Here is an 18,986-nt window from a genome sequence, read left to right as displayed (position 1 = left end):
GGACATAGAAAGCGAACTAGCACTGTCAAGAAGTGCGTTCTTGGCTAAGAGAAGTCTGCTATCATCAAACATAGGCCTTAATTTGAGGAGGAAATTTCTGAGAATGTACGTTTCGAGAACAGCATTGTATGACAGTGAGACATCGACCGCAGGAAAACCAGAGCAGAAAAGAATCGAAGCCTCTGAGACGTAGCGCTAGAGAAGAATGTTGAAAATGAAGTTGATTGATAATCTTCAGATTCGGCTAGAAAATAAACTTATGAAAAATACTGACAAGAAGGGACAGGTTGATAGGACATCTGTTCAGACATCGGGGAATAACTTCCATAGTACCAGATGGAGCTGTAAAGTGTAAAAACTGTACATAAAGACAGAGATTGGAATATACCCAGAAAATATTGGAGGACGTAGGCTAGAACTGCTACTCTGGGACGAAAACGTTGGCACAGGAGAGGAATTCGTGATGTGCAGCATCAAATCAGTCAGAAGACTATTGGCTTCAAAAAAGGAAAAGTATGAAAAAATCCTAGGAGTGCGTCACGGAATTCGTCAAACGCAGGTGCAATACTTGAATTCGACACAGAAGCGTCCTCCATCTTATTTAGCTTGCGGATGCACTGAATTTTCTAAAAACTCTTCCAACATACGTAAGCCATCCATTTGCCTTATCTAGAAATATGAAGATGGTATCTGTTCCTTCGGACATGTCCGAAAGGACAGATACAATCGGTGACCGTGAAGCTCTCTAGAATGAAACGATAATAAAATTAAGACCCTAAGCTGCCGACAGGCGCTGATATACATCAACGGGGACAGTTGAAAATGTGCGGATGCACACGCATTGCCCGAACTCTTACGGGACTTGGTGAGATTGTCTTCCACGAATAATAAGTGTAATGAGGAGGGGCTCTACGAATGTAGTGTGTGGACATTAAATTGTGAATGTGGGTCTCACGGGGAGCGTGCAAGGGATAAATCCCTGAAGTCGCGCTATCCTCTGTGCCCTCGGTGGCTCAGATAGAAGCTGGAACGATAGCTCAGCGTGTTCGGTCAGTTGGCTGTTTGCTCTCTGTAATAAAAATCTGAGCAAAAGGAATCAACGATCAATTTGCACGGATGTCTTATGACGTCCGCCCAGACCATACGCAACGAGCAATACCGATAAAAAAAAAAAAAAAAAAGATGTGGATACACCGTCTGCCATGTAAGCAGGAGATCCCGGTTCGAGTCCCGGTCGGGACACACATTTTCAACTGTCCCCATTGATGTATATCAACGCCTGTCGGCAGCTTAGGGCCTTGATTTAATTATCAGTTCATTCTCAAGAAATGGTTTCACCTTTTAGTCTCTTTTTCGTACCGCTTCTCAGTACTGCAATATTATCCAGATGTTTACCACAAACCTTGTTACCGGGCTTTTTCTGTTTGTTGTAGACATTATCTCACGTTTATCAACATTCAAAGATAGCTGTCCTTTTTTAACCATGTGGGAATCCTGTCAGAGTAGTGCTTTTCGCTACTATCATTCAACGACGACACTTTCTCGCAGACTGCATCTGATAGTACTGCTGGTCCTATTGGGAAAAACTATGAAATTAGTCATTGTATTATGCTTCCTTCGGGCATATTCAATATTTTATTTCCAGCTACTGAACACTGGAGCTTCTTATAATGCAACGGGTTTTATCAATCAAAAATTCTTCAAGCCAATCGCAGATATGTGGGCGCTCTACGTATGGTCGTACGTTATCACTGGCCGTTGTTATCAGGTGAGGTCGTTATGAAAGTGAAAAGCTCCGAAGTCACAATACGTATCATAACACTTTAATGCAGATTTGTATCTTTGTTCTACTGCACGCCATAACATGAGTTCCCATTCGTTTGATTAACTGTTGTAGATTCTTCAAATCTTGTAGAAGTTCCCTGAGAGAATTTGTGAATATATAGTCAGTGAGCTACTAAGAATGTATATGTGAGTGCCTGTAGCTAGTTTCGCATGATACTATTCTGCAGAATACTCACAATCGAAACTAACCTCTATTATTGAATGTGCTGTAGACCAGAAGTATACATGACTTGATGTTATACTGCAGCACGATGGTCATTTGCACTATGAATGTGTCCTACTGGCTGAGACCATTACGTGTCACACACACACACACACACACACACATACACACACACACACACACACACACACACACACACATTCATCCAAGCATGTGAGGAATACCAGAGTGATTATATTTGACACCTTTCTCGCGTGTCTCGTTCGCTGGTCACGACGGAACCCAACCAGTGGTGCACGCATTTGTACAATAACTTTAGGGCAATTAGCAGCAGCCGTAACTTGTCGTGTGCCAGTGGATGCTCCAAGTGAGTTCACTGGCCGTTCACGAGTTCAACAAGCGTTCCTCTGCCAGCGGGCGGCATTAATTGGCTCCCAACGAAACGTCAGACCCACAAGAAGTAAATCACCAGCAACTAGCTACGTTGCTCATTTTGCGTTTCTTCAACCGTTGTATCTTCTACTACCATTGCAAGTGTTCGGCTAGCAGCCGGCAGGACATCATCTGGTCTATTTCTCAGTCTATAACGATGTCGACTTTTAGTGAATGACGACAGTTTTAAGGGCATAAGTCTGTTAGCATTTTTCAACACTACAAGTGAATGCAGCCTTGTTGGCGAAATAATTCGTTTTACCTTGTTATGGTAATTCGTAAACACACATTTCAAGCAGTCTATGGAATATTCCAAAATACTTCACTGAAATCTGATTTTTCAAATATTGTATTTTTATTTGATTCCTCTGAGACTTCGCCAGTATTTCAAAGTAGTGTTCTAGTTAGGCGACCATCGGTGTTACCTTCGGTTCTAGAAGTTTGATATCATCTGTTTACCAAATTAAAGTGAGTGGCCAAAAGTAGTCATGTGGAAACTTGTCCCACCTGATCTTGTGCCGTGTGTAACGCCCTAAAATTGCTGCTGATAGCAGCCTGTGGCACGAGTGTCTACCAAAACTTGAGCAGTCTGTTACAGACAGAAGTGTACTGAACGCGCCAGCACGTCGAGAGTTAACCGACTTCGAACATGGGTTGATCAAGACGCACAGGTCAGAGCATGTCGGAGATTTCGAAAGGAATTCGGGTTTTCGAGTTCACTACCACACACTGTTTCTGCATGCGTAAATCGCCGCGCAGTAGGACAACAAGTGTTTGACAGATGAACGTTATCCTCCGTAGATACATTCAGAGCCATACAGGGCGTCTGATCGCAGCCGATTTGCTTGTGAAGCCTTATGGCCACATTTCTGCCACCACTGTATGGAGACAAATGCACCGTATAGGTTTCAGCAACCACTGAGAAACGACTTCAGTTCCACTGCTTCCCCCTAAATTTTGGCTACCAAGCGTTGTACAGACTCTTACATAGCACCAATATTCCAATATCGACTTTACAATAAATTCTCAAACTATCAGCTTTGTAAACGAGCAGATGTCTGCTGACATCGGTTCAATGAATATCGTGATCACAAATTTTGCTCGACCATCGACCAAATACCGGCGATGTAAATTTTTCACCATTAGAATATGAATCGGTGGCTTCCAAGTCGAGACCCACGCACAGTCGTGCTTCAGTGACATCGACTACTGAAGTGAGTAACTCCTGCAGAGTAGATTTATACATCCTCGCACTTAGAGTTATCAGTAGCGACGGTAGCCTTGTCTTGTTTCAGTAGGATATGTGCATATATTTCTCTTACGAGAACTCTTTTCTTATAGATAACTACTTAATCCCAAAAACCGTCGAGCTTTCAGCTAACGCCGTGTCACACTTACATTAGTTTAGAACATGAAGTATACTGGTCTTACAGAATATCTTTGAGTCCTATCAAATTTAACTCAGTATCCGCTGACGTCGTTCGTTTCAGGTAAACTTACTACGTTGTCTGCTTCTCAAAAACTAATTTCAATGGAACCAGCAACCTCGTGTCAGATTTCCTTACATGGTAGATGCTGATATGCTGAAATGTACTTCTGAAAGTAGTATGCAAAAACTCTACGAGATTATCGAAACTTTGGATTACTTTATTTATGACACCCTATTACTCGTACGTAGTGTAGGACAAATAAAATTCACTTTGTCAGGCCCCATAAAGCAAAGAAGTCAACATAAAGGCATTTAAACACGACAGTATTTTAGATTCAAATCGCACAAACATATTATGGATACAGTGGCCTGGCGAGCAGAGGGTGTTCAAATTGAACAAACTTGATTCTCTTGACGAAATCCATTTGCGTGCCTTTATCCCCTGTCCCACCAGGACGGAATTTTATGTGCCCTAGCAGTCTGCATCCAGCGTTATCCCATGTGAAAACTGCGTAAGCGAGGGGAGACGCGTGAACCAACCCGGTATTCACCTTTCCAGATATGGGAAACTGCCTAAAAACCGAACCTATGCTGGCCGACACCCCGAACCTCGTAGATAATCTGCCGGGTGGTATCGGTCTGGGTCCGGCGCCTTAGCGAAACCCGCTAGCGGCGGGCTAGCACGCGCGGCTCTTCCGCCTGCGTAATCCATGTGCACAGATGATGCAGAAAGTGAATGGTGATTTAAACGACCAGCCCAGAGTAGCTCTGGATGGATGTTGGAAAATACAAAGTCGTTAAACAACACAAATAAACAAACACGTTCGTTTAACTAAGTTGTCCAAGCACTGACATGGATATTCATCACAGCATTCAATAAGGTGCACCAACTGAAGGTAACACCACACCAGGAGACGAATCTACAATGGCGACGGGACGCCTCCAGTGGTTGTTTACGACACAGTGGGTACGCATAACTTATTCATATAATGTTAAGAAATGAAACTACTTTGTAAAACCACGATGATTGATACGGAGGACTTCCTTGATCAGTGTGTCCTCTTAATTTCAACGAACCGCCCTTCGACGTTATATTCATAATGTCTGATGACCCGATCGTGATCGAAGAAGAACTAGCCGAAAATAATGAAAAATATTAATGTAACAACTTTTAGCGGTTTTAAGATTTATTTTGGGAAACAAATATCGAATGAAAATGTATGCACACGGTCACCAGATTCATGAAGCTATTTCAACAATAACACATGTGCAGAGGAATACGGTTTGTACTTTTACTATTTGACAACTGCAGCCCCTAAGGATTTTTCACATTGCTGTAATTTCAATACAGCGAAAATTTGAACCAAAAATTAAACTAACGTTTTTTAGCTATTCTTCTAACTTTTTAATTGTTTTTTTTTAACTCTCTACAGCTATTTACAAGTTACTGCTACTGTCAAATTATTAGCTTTTTCGTTTTTACTGAGAGTTTTGTGACCTTGAAAAAATGGGAGACATATTGGCTGTGGAAACGTGTTATTTACCTTGAAATCCATAAATCTGTGAAAACGAGAAGGTGGTTTTAGTTGCTACTTTGATTTACTTTTCTTATTACTATACATAACTGTTGAACATGCTTCTCTATATAACATTTTCACGAATTTTTATAGTTCAGATACATATATCAAGAAAATGTTATATTCTATTTTACGAAATATGTAAGGTACTGCTTTCACATGTAACACATTTAAAACAGTCTGGTCCAGCGGCGACTTCACCAAACAATTTTAGAGGTGAATTTAACGACAAATACACAGTATGTACTGTAGCAGGAAGCAATTTAAGTTCAATGGTTAGGCCCAACGGCCACTTTACCAAAATTTTAACAAAACCCTTAGAAAGTAAATACAACAGCCCGAAATATAAACCCTACACCGAAACTGCAATTAGCGCTAATGCAGACAGAGAAACATATTAACACACAAATTTGATCAATCATTTTCCACACATGTGAATTCGGAGACTGCCTTAAGCACTTTATTCTAAGGAAACTCTTCAAGTATGCTCCTGAGTAGCTGGAAGTTACATCACAACTCCTGTTGACATGGTCATGTAGGACGGTGCCAACACACTCGGCTTCATTCCCAAAAATGAACCGAAGCAAATGGCCTCATAAGCTCTACCACAGCAGTCCTTCCGTGCGCAGGTCTTGGCTGCTCAGCCGTATGGACTTTAGCGCCCTCTCGTGGTCACGCAGCGCTCGCTACGAAATTCAAGACTGCGCAGCTGGTAGTCGCGGAACGGTGCTGCGTCCATCGTGCCACACCATAATTTTAAATGTAACAGGACGTACGCATGATGACATGTTTCCAATTAGTTTAAAAAAAAGCACTCGAGTTCCTGTTATTATGTAAATTCATGGCCTGTCCGGACGGAGTTTAGTTTTTTTAGTTAATTATTCGAACTAAAAAGAAAAAGAATGATCAGCGTTGCTGTCCCTGGTGCGCAAGGACCAGGGTGCGATTCCTGGTACCTTCTCAGATTTTCTTCTGAGGTAGGGAGCTTCGTAAGACCAAATAAGGAACTGCTTGAATAAAGAAACAAGGCATCATCAGTACTCATCAACAGCCAATACCTTTTGGAGAAATTCAGGATATGCTGATCGCATGTTCCACGATCATAAAAGTCTCATAATAACGGAAATGAAAGAAAGACTGAAGAGTAGAATTAAAATTCTAGGTGAAATGAAATCGGTGCTAAAATTTGCTGATAACATTGATGTCCTCAGTGAAAGTAAAGTATAATTACAGAATCTGTTGATTGGAAAGAACAGTCTAATGTGAGTAAATCGAAAACAGACGAAACTAATGTGAAGCAGAGGATATGATAACAGCTAGAAACTTAACAACAGGGCTGGTGATCACGAAGTAAATGTTGTTCTTGTTGTGTTGTTGTGGTCTTCAGTCCTGAGACTGGTTTGATGCAGCTCTCCATGCCGTACAGTAAAGCTGCATGCCCTCGGGAAAAACTACGGCTGTAGTTTCCCCTTGCTTTCAGCCGTTCGCAGTACCACAGCAGCAAGGCCGTTTTGGGTAGTCTTACAGGGCCAGATCAGTCAATCATCCAGACTGTTGCCCCTGCAACTACTGAAAAGGTTGCTGCCCCTCTTCAGGAACCACACGTATGTCAGGCCTCTCAACAGATACCCCTCCATTGCGGTTGAACCTACGGTACGGCTATCTGTATCGTTGAGGCACGCAAGCCTCCCCACCAACGGCAAGGTCCATCGTTCATGGGGGGGCGAAGTAAATGAAGTAAAGGAATTCTGCTACCTAGACAGAAAATAACCCATGATGGACAGAACAAGGAAGACATAAAAAACAGAGTAGCACTGGCAGAAATGGCAATCCTGGCCAAGATAGGTCTACTAGTATCGAACATTGTCCTTGATTTGAGGAAGAAATTACTGAGAATGTACATTTGGAGCATAGCATTGTATGGTACTGGAACATGGTCTGTGGAAAAATCGGAACAGACGAGAATCGAAGCATTTGACACGCGATGGTACAGAAGAATTTTCAGAATTAAGTGGACTGATAAGGTAAGGAATGAGGAGGTTCTCCGAGGATCGGCGGGGAAAGGAATATATGGGAAACACTGACAAGTAAAAGAGACAGAATGGTAGCACATCTCTTAGGAAATCAATGGATTATTTCCATGGTACTAGAGGAAGCTGCAGAGCGTAAAAACTGTAGAGGAAGCCGGAGATTGGAACATATCCAGCAAATAATTGAAAGCTGTTCAATTTCTACGTGTAAAGAACCTAATGTAGAGAAAGTATTCGTCAATCCTAAAATATTTAAATATTTAAAATGTTGGAAGAGCTCGCTCCTTACGTGCAAGGTCGAGATCTTCCCACAGTTTTATCTGGAAGTACCATATGGATCTAACAAATAATAAACACTTACATTTAATGGCAGCGCTATATATTCCTGACATTGTCAGTCTGGAAGCGATCTGTAATATACGATAGCTGAAAAAAATTTCACAATCGGAGATCACTAACAAAGCTTTTTATTGGATGAACAGTTTCGACAGAGGATCCAATGACGACAGCATAGCTCTGTTCAAACCTGTCAACCAATAAAATGCGTTTCTATCAACCTTGGCTTTTGAAGATTTCTTCAGTTATCACTTTGGTAGAGGATGCATTTGAGGATAGGAATCTTTCGTCCGGGAACTAACATCCACAGACGCCACTCGGCGCTAAAGTTAGCAGTACTCAACACATGTCACGAGTCACCCTTTCGTGACGTTCTTTTGGGTGTATTAGTCTTCCGATTGGTTTGATACGGCTTGATACGAATTTCTCTCATGTGCCAACTGCTTCACTCAACAACTTCCTCCCAACATCATCCATCGTATGTAGATATGTATAAATCTTCGTCTTAACCTCAAGCTTTTACCCTCTATAGCTCATTCAAGTATATTGGAAGTTATGGCTTGAAGTCTTAATATTTCTTGTCTGTGTTTCCCACACGTTCTCGTAGCCGATTCTACAGGGGTTCATTTCTCATTTACCAATGTGCCTAACTTTCAGCTTCATTTTGTAGCACCGTATCTCAAGTACTTCAATTCTCTTCTTTACCTGTTTACCTGCAGTGCATGATTCATTTACATACAATGCTCTAACACAAGTATACATTTTCAGGAATTTCTTCCTCATATCAGGCCCATGTTTGATGTTAGTAAATTTCATGTGGCCGGGAATGCCCACTTTGCACTGTTTATAATGCTTTTTATTTTCCCCTTGCTTCGGCAGTCGCGTGTTGCTTTGCTTCCAAGCTAATAGAATTCGTGCACTTCGTCTACTTCGCAGTCTGCAATTTTGATATTAAGTTCCTCACTAATTTCATTTCTGCCACCCCTCATTACTTTCGTCTTTATTTGGATTACGCGCAGTCTGCAGTATGTGTCCAATAGACTGTGAATTTCGAGTAACAAGTATTGTAATTCTTCCTCACGATCAGTGAGGATAGCGAGCATTTGCTTGTACTCTGACAGATCAGAAGCGAAACTTCTCGCAGTAGGCCTGACAAGCAACCAGGACGTTAAAAGGCAGCCCTGGTCAGGATTCGAGTCTCCCAGCGCTCCAGCTTCCCTGATCATTGCGCTAGCCAGAGCAGGTGTGCGAGTGAGACGGCTATACGGCTAATGTTGCACATGTGGCAAACTAAGACGTATTTGGAACGCAGTACAACTACTTATGAGGGAAGAATATCATAGCACACTTTTATAAGCAGGGTTTTATGGCTTGTGTTTATTTTCAGGCTTTTAGTTTTCCACCAAAGCATTAACTCCAATAACATCGGTAAATAAATTGATTAGATAGTTCTAATACGGTTAGCAGAACCTTTGCAGCAAGGCGTTTAACATTATGTTGTGACGTTTATAAATTTACACATTTTTCGGTTTTAGAATAGGTAATTCACCTGTAACTATGGTTCTTGATACAAACAGACAACGCAGATTAAAATCTGGAGAGACTTTTATAGCAGAAAAAAGACGTTGCACACATAGCACACATATGCTGAACCAGACACTTAAATCTCTTTAGCAGATTGTCTATACAGTATATGCTATTGGTCTTGGAGTAACATTTTATAAAAGCCTTGCAAATCTCTAAACTGGACGCAGCTGAGCTAGGTGCTACCTATACGTGTATCAGCTGAAGTTGGAAGTAATGGAGTGCAATTGCATCCAAAGTCGTGCCAAATACATCTCAATCCGTCTTCCACCGTGTTGTGTCTTGGAATCTCTCTGAGAACTCATTAAGAAACGTTTCAATAACTGAAGCTTAGTCAATCATGTCTGGTCCACAAAAGACTATCTAAGGTTACGGAAAATATTCCGTATCTTGAATCTGATGTTGACTTTCCATAGGATTACATTTTAGCTGGCCGCTCTGGCCGAGCGGTTCTAGGCGCTTCAGTGATGGCATATTAAGCAGTCTGCATAGCCCTCAAACAATACGAAAAAGTAAGGCAATTTCCACTCGATATGGAACGATGTGGCTTCTTCGTTTATCTTATCTGTAGACAAATGCATTGGAATATACAACATTTTTATTAAAACACATCAAATGTCTCAAGTGGTTACAAGAGTAACCTATCGAACCTATCAGCAAAATTTAAGTGGTACGTCAGAGGATAAAATAGTCGCCTGGTAGAATCGACATTGTGCAAGGCAACTACCGGCAGGATTTACTCATTGAATGAGAAAACTTTTCTAAATTAAATTGATAGTGACTTTAATGTTTTTACTGAGAATCCCGTTATTGGAAGTAACAGGTTAAAATTTGTGATTTATTAGCAGTAAAAAAGGAAAAAGATCAAATAATTTCAATGGCAGATGGCGATCATATGCAGGGCGTTGCCGCAGGCCGGTCGTCGCCATGCCATACTCCTCATTATGGTCGCTATTTTGCTGTTGTTCTGTGAGCCAAACATTCGTCTACTAACCTCTGCTGTGGGCAGAGGACCGCGATAGATGACCCCTTCGCGGTTTCAGGCACAGGGTACGTGTTGCCACAGACCATCATTCAAATTAAACATTTGGAAACATTTTTCTAATGATTTTACTCCTGATAAACCACAGATTTTAATCAAGTATTACGAAGAAAATTTGAGAGAAGTCTGTCAGATCGCTCCCACATCTTCGTGATTTTCTGAATTGTTTTTGGGCGCTTGTCATTTTCTAAATATTTGCAAAAAGAACCGGTCTTTCAGAAAGACGTATGTTTGATAAATGATAAACTGAATCCGCATTCTTAACTACCTTCCTAATCCAAGTAACATGAAAATCCAATGTGACAACAAATCACAAAGAGGTAGATTAATAAAAGAAACATGGGAAGGTGTTTGAGTGTGTCTCACAACTAGCATTCTACCGTGCTATGATTAGAAGTCAGTAAAATTGGTTTACTCCGATAATTTCAGTGTGAACAGAGTAGAAACAATTGCAATCACCGGCGTAATTAGCCCGTTTTGGCTCTAAATGGCTCTGAGCACTATGGGACTTAACTTTTAAGGTCATCAGTCCTCTAGAACTTAGAACTACTTAAACCTAACTAACCTAAGGACATCACACACATCCACGCCCGAGGCAGGATTCGAACCTGCGACCGTAGCGGTCGTGCGGTTCCAGACTGTAGCGCCTAGAACCGCTCGGCTACCCCGGCCGGCTAGCTCGTTTTAACATCCTTATTTAGCTAATTTTAATAGAATCTAGGTAGACAATATGATAATCCTCTTAACGGATCAATGAACAAACAAGTCAGATCTTATTGAAGTAACAGTTTTTCGTTCATACTAGGTAATGTTAGGACGGCTGAGCTTCACACGCAAGTCGCGTGCACTTTCCGGCATTCAGAGGAGGCGCTGCCCACACCAGTCACTTTACTCGCTTGGCTGTGGTTCTTTATGGCCTGTAATCGGAAGAATGCACCAGGGAGGATGTTTCACTGTTTAACGGTAGAGGCACGTCTATTGCAGGCACTATGGCTTCGCGCTCCCGACAGGAATGGCGACTGTGTCCACCTCCAGACGACATACTGGAGCCAGTAGAAAGTTGACAGTCTGCTGATTAGGTAGGAAGTGACGCCCGCAGCAGATGTACAGGGGCCCAAAGTGTTTACCAAAAGTATGGGAAGCGTTAAAACGTTTTCGGAAAATATTCAGAACAGTTGGGGGAGAAACGAGCGTTTGCTCATGTCTCACAGGATAACGACAAGACTAGGGTTCTCATTGGGCGCAAATAAGTGGCGTCGATATGAGGAAAAGGAGGCGACTTGTGTCGAAAATTTTATCCCTATCGATAAGTAAAAAAAAAAAAAAAGAAAGAAAAAACCACTAGCCTTTGTCGGCTGACGAGAGTTTTGTTGGAACAATTTTTGTTGAGACACCAGAGTTAGAGAAACGGATGAGTACATAGAACTTCAGGTTCAGTGAGCGACTCAGGGAACATTCTGTTCCGGAGAGCGGCAGAGAAAAGACTGATCTGAGATCGATGGAGAGCAATTGCTCTGCGTTCAAGATCCGAGGCGGTAGCCACACTAATGAGTATTCTCGCTGCAGTATTAGGATCTAACCGGTATCTCCATCACATGCTTTGGAACTTTGAGGCCAGTTTGGAGTAGTTTCACGGCCATTGTCGTTATTTTTAAGTCTTCGTTTCAACTCTTTCGCTTTTCGGGACGCAACATTTGTTACAGTGAATCCTTAGTTACCACTTACTTCCTCGTTAACTCTCCTGGTACATGTAGTAATTCTGGTGCGTGTCTAACTTCTCCTTAATATCGAGGGTAACGCAGTTATTTCTGGCACATCATTTAAAACCTATTCAGTAGGGATCTCTGGAAGTAACGCCTCTTTTACACTGTGTTTACCAGTATCTTGCGGACTCGCCATTTGCGCATTAGCTGTAGCAGAGACAGATTAATACTTACTGTTTTTCGTGTTGTTTTTGAACGAATTCGTTCACCACGTTTAGCTTTTACCATGTGTGTAGACCTTTGTACAATAAATGTGTAATATTTGAATTCTCCTTGATATCATTTCGAAGATTCATTGATTGGTTGTCATTCCAGTATACACTTGTAACCTCCCTCTCACTTATCGACCTTAATGACAGTGAAAAATTAAACCGCGTGTACCTAATGGAAATTTGGGAAAAGCAATCGTCACCGAAGTCAATTTGTCGGTAAAGAGGGAGGAAAGGGTTACATCTAAATGAAAGGAAAAATGCAAATGAAACTGGTGGAAATTAATTTTGAAAAGGGGGTAAAGTTAATAAAGAAAGTAAATGTGCGGCCGTTACGTTAACAATTAACTAGCGGTAATTAGATATTTGAGATTTGGGGGATATTACGGTCGCCAGTCCTAAGGACAATTACTATAGTAACTGAAAAAAGAAACGTTCTTACACATATAATTAGCACTAGAAGCGTGGCAACTGAAGGTTGACACGTGTAGTGTGAAAACTGAAAGTTTGTCAGAAGTAACAAATTTCGCTACACTCTGACTTAATTTAGCAAAAGAATTAATAAAACTGGAAAATCGAAAGTTAATTTGGTGACTGAAGTTAATAGTGAGCTTTCATTCTGAAGCACATCGAAATTCAGTAAAATACGGTTAGTCTTGGACTACCTCAACAATCATTTCAAAAGTTACTTGAATATATTTAGAAATAAGAGATTTAGTTTGAACTTGAATTAAATGATTGTGAACAATTAACAATAGTAAAATTTAGTACGTACCAAGCTGAGCTGCAGTCACAGGTAACTAAAATACGGTAGCAAAACTCGCACTCTTAATTTGTGCTTGTGCAATCTAAATATTGTAGCCAGCTATGAATACCTTAACTGAACTTTGAAATTAAAGCAGTGAAATTGAATTATGCTGGCGTTTGAATTTCAACGACACACGGGCTCATTTCGGAAAAGGAAGGGACCCTGCTTGGCAATGCAATTGGGACATTGAGCAACAAAGGTTCATGCTAAGTTGCTGTAATTTTGTGATGCAACAACTTTCAAAGTTTGAAAAGCTGAGACCTGCCATACAGTTCTAAAACTTTACGTGCTTCCAGTCTTCCTTGTTGGTTGATTGAAGGTTTGAAACCATCAATCGAGGAGGTGGCGACAGTCACTCACTGTCGGCCGTCGCTGTTGCAGAAGCTGGATGTTTGCGCGCCTTCTTCTCGACACGGTCACCAGACGAAACGGGATCTCGATGTGCGCCAGCTAATGCCTCCCGTCCGCGACACCATGTCAGAAACTATCATCACAAGTCGAGCGCAATTACATGCTGCCAAACCCCGAAAGCGCGGCAACTCGCGGGAGCGTCACACAACACACCTGCTCCACTCGCTACTCCAGCCCGACCCTCTCTGCCCGCGGTCCACGCGACAGAGTTAACACTACCAAAGATCCTAAACACTCTGGTTCTCCACACGACCTATCGGCGTATTCGTTCGATAGCATAGTTTTCCCTAGGCAAGACCCAGAGTAAAGATACAAATAATATTTACAAAACAAACCAATTATACATCAACATAAATGCATAAATATATACAAATAGTAAAACAATTACAATATGCAAAGACACAGAAATGTTATATCTTCAGGTAACAAAATAAGGAAAAAAAATTTTGCAGTGCAATAGATGGAAATAGGAGGATATGCATTTCCGGCGTTACACACTGACGGAAATAAATATCGCAACACCAAGAAGGAGATGTGCGACGGAAACGCAAGTTGGTAGGCGTTTTCCTCCATCTGAAAAACGTTGTCTGTTCAAGTTAAGCATCAGTCGCACAAGAGTGGCGCTAGTAGCGTCACTATGGCATTGCAAATAAGGTTTGCTTTAAGTGCATGCTGTAACGGTTATAAGCGTTAGTTACTTTCGAGGCTGGACTTGTGAGTTGATGTTAGCAACGAACGCCCTTAAGGCGACAGAGACGCCGTTATCTACGCCTCACAGAGTTTGAACGAGGTCGTGTAATAGGGCTGCAAGAAGCTGGATGTTCCTTCGCGATACTGCAGAAAAAGGTGGCAGAAATGTATCCACAGTACATGATTGCTGTCCAGTGATTGTCACGAGAATGTACGGTCCCAAAAGACCGGGCCCACGACGGACACGTGGCAAAAATGGCTCTGAGCACTATGCGACTTAACTTCTGAGGTCATCAGTCGCCTAGAACTTAGAACTAATTAAACCTAACTAACCTAAGGACATCACACACATCCATGCCCGAGGCAGGATTCGAACCTGCGACCGTAGCGGTCACGCGGTTCCAGACTGAAGCGCCTTTCACCGCACGGCCACACCGGCCGGCGGACACGTGGCACTACCGAACAGTAAGATCATCGCGTTCGGCATATGGCTATGTCACATCGTACTGCATCTGCAGCAGCAATCTGAGCATCAGTTGAAACCACAGTGACACAACGCATTGTTACAAATCGGTGACTTCAAGAACAGTTCCGGCCAGGCTCCCTGTAGCTTGCATTACACTCACCCCGCATCACCGCCATTTGCATCTTCAGTGGTGTCAAGCGAGAGTACTTCGGGGGGCAGGGTGAAGGTCTATTGTTGTTTTATGAGAGATGGTTCTGCCTTGGTGCCAGTGATGGACGTGTGTTGGTTAATAGGCGGCCAGTTGAGAGCCTACCTGCATGCCTGCATGCATGCAAGACACTTTTCACCTGCACCTGGAATTATGGTCTGGGGTGCGATTTCTAATGACTGCAGGAGTACTCCCTTGGTTATCCCAACCACACTGGAGGCTAATTTGTACGTCAGTCAGGTGATTCGACTTGTCGTGCAACAATTCATGAACAGCACTCCAGGGGTTGTTTTCCAGCAGTATAACGCTCGCCCACATACTGCTGTTTTAACCCAACATGCGCTACAGAGTGTCGACATGTTGCCTTGTAGTGCTCTCTCACCAGACCCACTTCCAGTCGAGCACATATGGGACATCATCGAACGACAGGTCCGTCGTAATCCAAGACCAGCAATAACCGTCCTTGTATTGACTGGCCAAGTGCAACAGGCATGGAACACCGTCCCACAAACTGACTCCCCGCACCTGTACAACACAATGCATATACGTTTTCATGCTTGAATTCAACACTCAGGAGACTAGGCCGATTATTAACGTATCAGTATTTCACATCTGCAGTGCACGCTCGCTTCAACCTGTGATCTTGCGGTGTTAATCACTTAAATATGTTACCTGGACAAATGTATTAGCAAAATTTCATTGCTCTACATTAACTAATTTTCAGTGTTGCAACTTTTTTCCGTCAGTGTAGATTAACCAAGGCCTTCTACCATGCTTATATGCGAGGAACAAAGTTTCTTATGACAGTTTCGTGGTGCGAATTTTCATTTTGACTCATTAGTGGAATGACATTAGGACACTTACAATTAGTACCTGCCCTTGCCAAGATATCCACGTAGTCTGATCCATAACAGGCGTCTTTGATTTAGCTCACCCTGCAATGAAGTTATCCACATACTCAACATTAGTGGGCGTCCTTCACAGTATGCTGAACAACAACGTAGTTACTATTAATTTAATTCAAATGGTTCAAATGGCTCTGAGCACTATGGGACTTAACATCTGAGGTTATCAGTCCCCTAGAACTTAGAACTACTTAAACCTAACTAATCTAAGGATATCACACACACCCATGACCGAGGCAGGATTCGAACCTGCGACCGTAGCGGTCGCGCGGTACCAGACTGAAGCGCCTAGAACCGCTCGGCCACACCGGCCGGCTATTAATTTAATTGAGAGATATATTTTTCATTCATGTGTTCTTGTGTGACAAATGTGGCAGACGCTACCAGCTGGCATTTACCTTGCAGGCTATACAAGCAACGTGGATTATGAAAAACTGCAATTTTATCGTGTGACATGGCATCTAAATGTTGCTCTTGTTCTTTAAGGTACATTCAGGTGGATTTTCCTTTGTTATGCTATAATACCAGCATTCTATATCGGAGAGTATTTGTTCATTACTTATTTTATACTTATCTTTTATTTTTAACTTCATGTGGAACCGAAACTTCAGTTTTCGCAAAATCTCTACAAACCATCAAAATAGACGAAACAGAAAAGAAAAGTGCACAACACAACAAAGAAATTATCCCAACGGATGGAACTCGGAGGATTTGATGTATACGTATAGGCAAACAAATGATTACAGTTTCAGACAAATTTGATGATTTATTTGAGAGAAAGGGATTCTGTCAATAACACACTGGTCAATCTCTGGTCATTATGCGAGCAGTTATTCGGCCTGGCATCGATTGGTAGACATGTTGCACATCTTCTAGAGGGGTACCGTGCCACATTCTTTTCAATTGGCCCGTTAGGTTATCAAAATCCCCAGCTGGTTGGAAGACCCTGCCTATTATGTTACAAACAGTCTCATTTGGGGAGATATCTCGCGATCTTACTGATCAAGATGAGGTTTGGCAAGCACGAAGACAAGGAGTAGAAACTTTCGCCATGTACGGGCTGGCGTTATCTTGCTCAAATGTATGTCCAGGATGGATTTCTATGAAGGTCAACAAAATGGGGCGTAAAATATCGTCGACATAGCACCGTACCGTAAGGACGCTGCGTATGACAACCAAAGTGGTGCTGCTATGAAAGGAAGTGGTACTGGAGACCATTTATCCTGGATGTCGGGCAATATGGAGGACGACAATCAGGTAGGTAACCCATCGAGTGGAATAGTTTTCACTGATGGCTCCCGCTTTGAACGGAGCCCCGATGACCACCGGAGATACGGACGCCCCAGACAGTAGTTGAATACCAACCTGATTGTCTCCTATTACATGCCCCAGCAACCAAACATGGTCAGGGGCGCCATTTATTTTCGTAGCAGAATCCCTTTGGTTGTCATCGGCGGCGCCCTTACAGCACAGTGGTACGTCGACGATATTCTATGCGACTTTTTGTTACTATTCGTCTAGAGCCATCCTGGGTTTGCATATCAGCAAGATAATGCCGGCCCGCACATGGAGAGAGTTTCTACTGCATGTCTTCGAGCTTGCCAAATCCTACCTTGGCCAGCAACGTCTCTGGACCTCTCCCCATTTGAGACCTTTTGGAGTGGGGTCCTCCAACCATCTCAGGTCTTTGACGATCTGTTGCGCCAGTCGAACAGAATTTGCCATGATCCCTAAGGAGAACATCAAACAACACCGTCAATCGAAGCCAAGCTGAATAGCTGCCAGAAGTGGACCAACGCATTATTCAGTGTGTTAATTTGTGAAATTGTTTCTCTTTTTATTAATCGATGATAATTTTTTTGTCTGTGTACGTACATCACATCTATCCATTTCCACCCCATATGGGTAATTCTTCCGTGATGCATCTGTCCTTTTCTTGTCTTAGAGTGTATGTCGGAGCCTTCTTACTTACTGTATGACGCTCCTGATTCAGAATCGAATGGCCCACGTGTTACAGGAACACCATTCGAGGGCCGCAAGAAGGACAAGGGCGGCGCGGGCCTGGTGCTGGCGATGGGCGGCATGATGGCGAGCATGATGGGCGCCATGGGCATGGCGGGCGTGGCGCTGCTCGCCATGAAGGCCATCGCGCTGGCCGGCATGGCGCTCATCCTGGCCGCGGCCGCCGCAGTCAAGAAGATGGGCGGCGGCGACGAGGGCGGCCACCACGTCAGCGTGGTGCCCGTCGGCCACGGCGACCACGGCGGCTACCACCGCCGCCGCCGCGCCGCCCCCAGCCACGACGCCCACTACCTCGCCTACGGCGCGCAGGCTCCGACAGGGTCCGACGCTCGCCGGTAGGCTCCCGCCACGCGAAACGCACCTAACTTATTTATTTATTTATTCATTTAACCCATTACTCACATTATACATTTATAACTCCTCTATTTTAAACGGAATAAAGAAGATTTTGCAGTAATATCCACGATTACTTATTTCTCAGTGACACCCGTTCAATTTACCATGGTAAGAAATTGAACGACTTCGTAATTTACGGAAAACTGGGAAAAATTGAGTACCTTTCAGATGATGATTATTTTGGCTTTAGGACAATGCGCCAGGGAGCTATTTCTGAACTGACACTTGGTAACTGAAGCAAAACTTCAGAAAATTCAAGATGCTGTCACAAGATTTGTTAGTTCAGAAAAAAAGTTAGACAACCAAAAATGTTTGAAGATGTGCGAAGTATCCCTAAAATAGTTATAAGCCATCAGGAAAGAATTTACAAGCATCATGTTATCTCTATTGTGCGAAAAGTGGTAGTCGACTCTAAGTAAAGAAAAGTGTGAAGTCATCGACATAAGCACTAGAAAGAATCCGATAAATTTCAGTAGCATGAGAAATCACACAAATCTAAAGACTGGGAATTCTACTAAACACTTAGTTACGAATGAGTTAAACTTCATCGATTACATAGATAATGTCGTCCGCAAAAGCGAACGAAAGACTCAGCTTTATTGGCAAAACATTAAGAAAATCTACAGGTCTGCTAAAGAGACTGCTTACACTACGCTTATCAGCCCTTCTG

General features: G+C 42.7%; 1 protein-coding gene across 1 annotated transcript in view; it reads left to right on the top strand.

Annotated features, from left to right (window-relative positions):
* LOC124607212 overlaps window positions 1–18,379 on the top strand; it is a 41,536-nt gene extending 23,157 nt beyond the window's left edge. The window contains exon 2 of the mRNA XM_047139482.1: window positions 17,916–18,379. Within this exon, the coding sequence (XP_046995438.1) occupies window positions 17,916–18,259 (344 nt within the window). The 3' untranslated portion in view covers window positions 18,260–18,379. The remainder of the gene's footprint in view (window positions 1–17,915) is intronic.
* Window positions 18,380–18,986: the final 607 nt, after the last annotated feature.

This window comes from Schistocerca americana, chromosome 3, assembly GCF_021461395.2.
Source record: "Schistocerca americana isolate TAMUIC-IGC-003095 chromosome 3, iqSchAmer2.1, whole genome shotgun sequence".
In the NCBI taxonomy this organism is placed as follows: domain Eukaryota; kingdom Metazoa; phylum Arthropoda; class Insecta; order Orthoptera; family Acrididae; genus Schistocerca; species Schistocerca americana.
The sequence above is the reverse complement of the archived record's forward strand: the minus strand, read 5'-3'. Positions and strand labels throughout refer to the sequence as shown.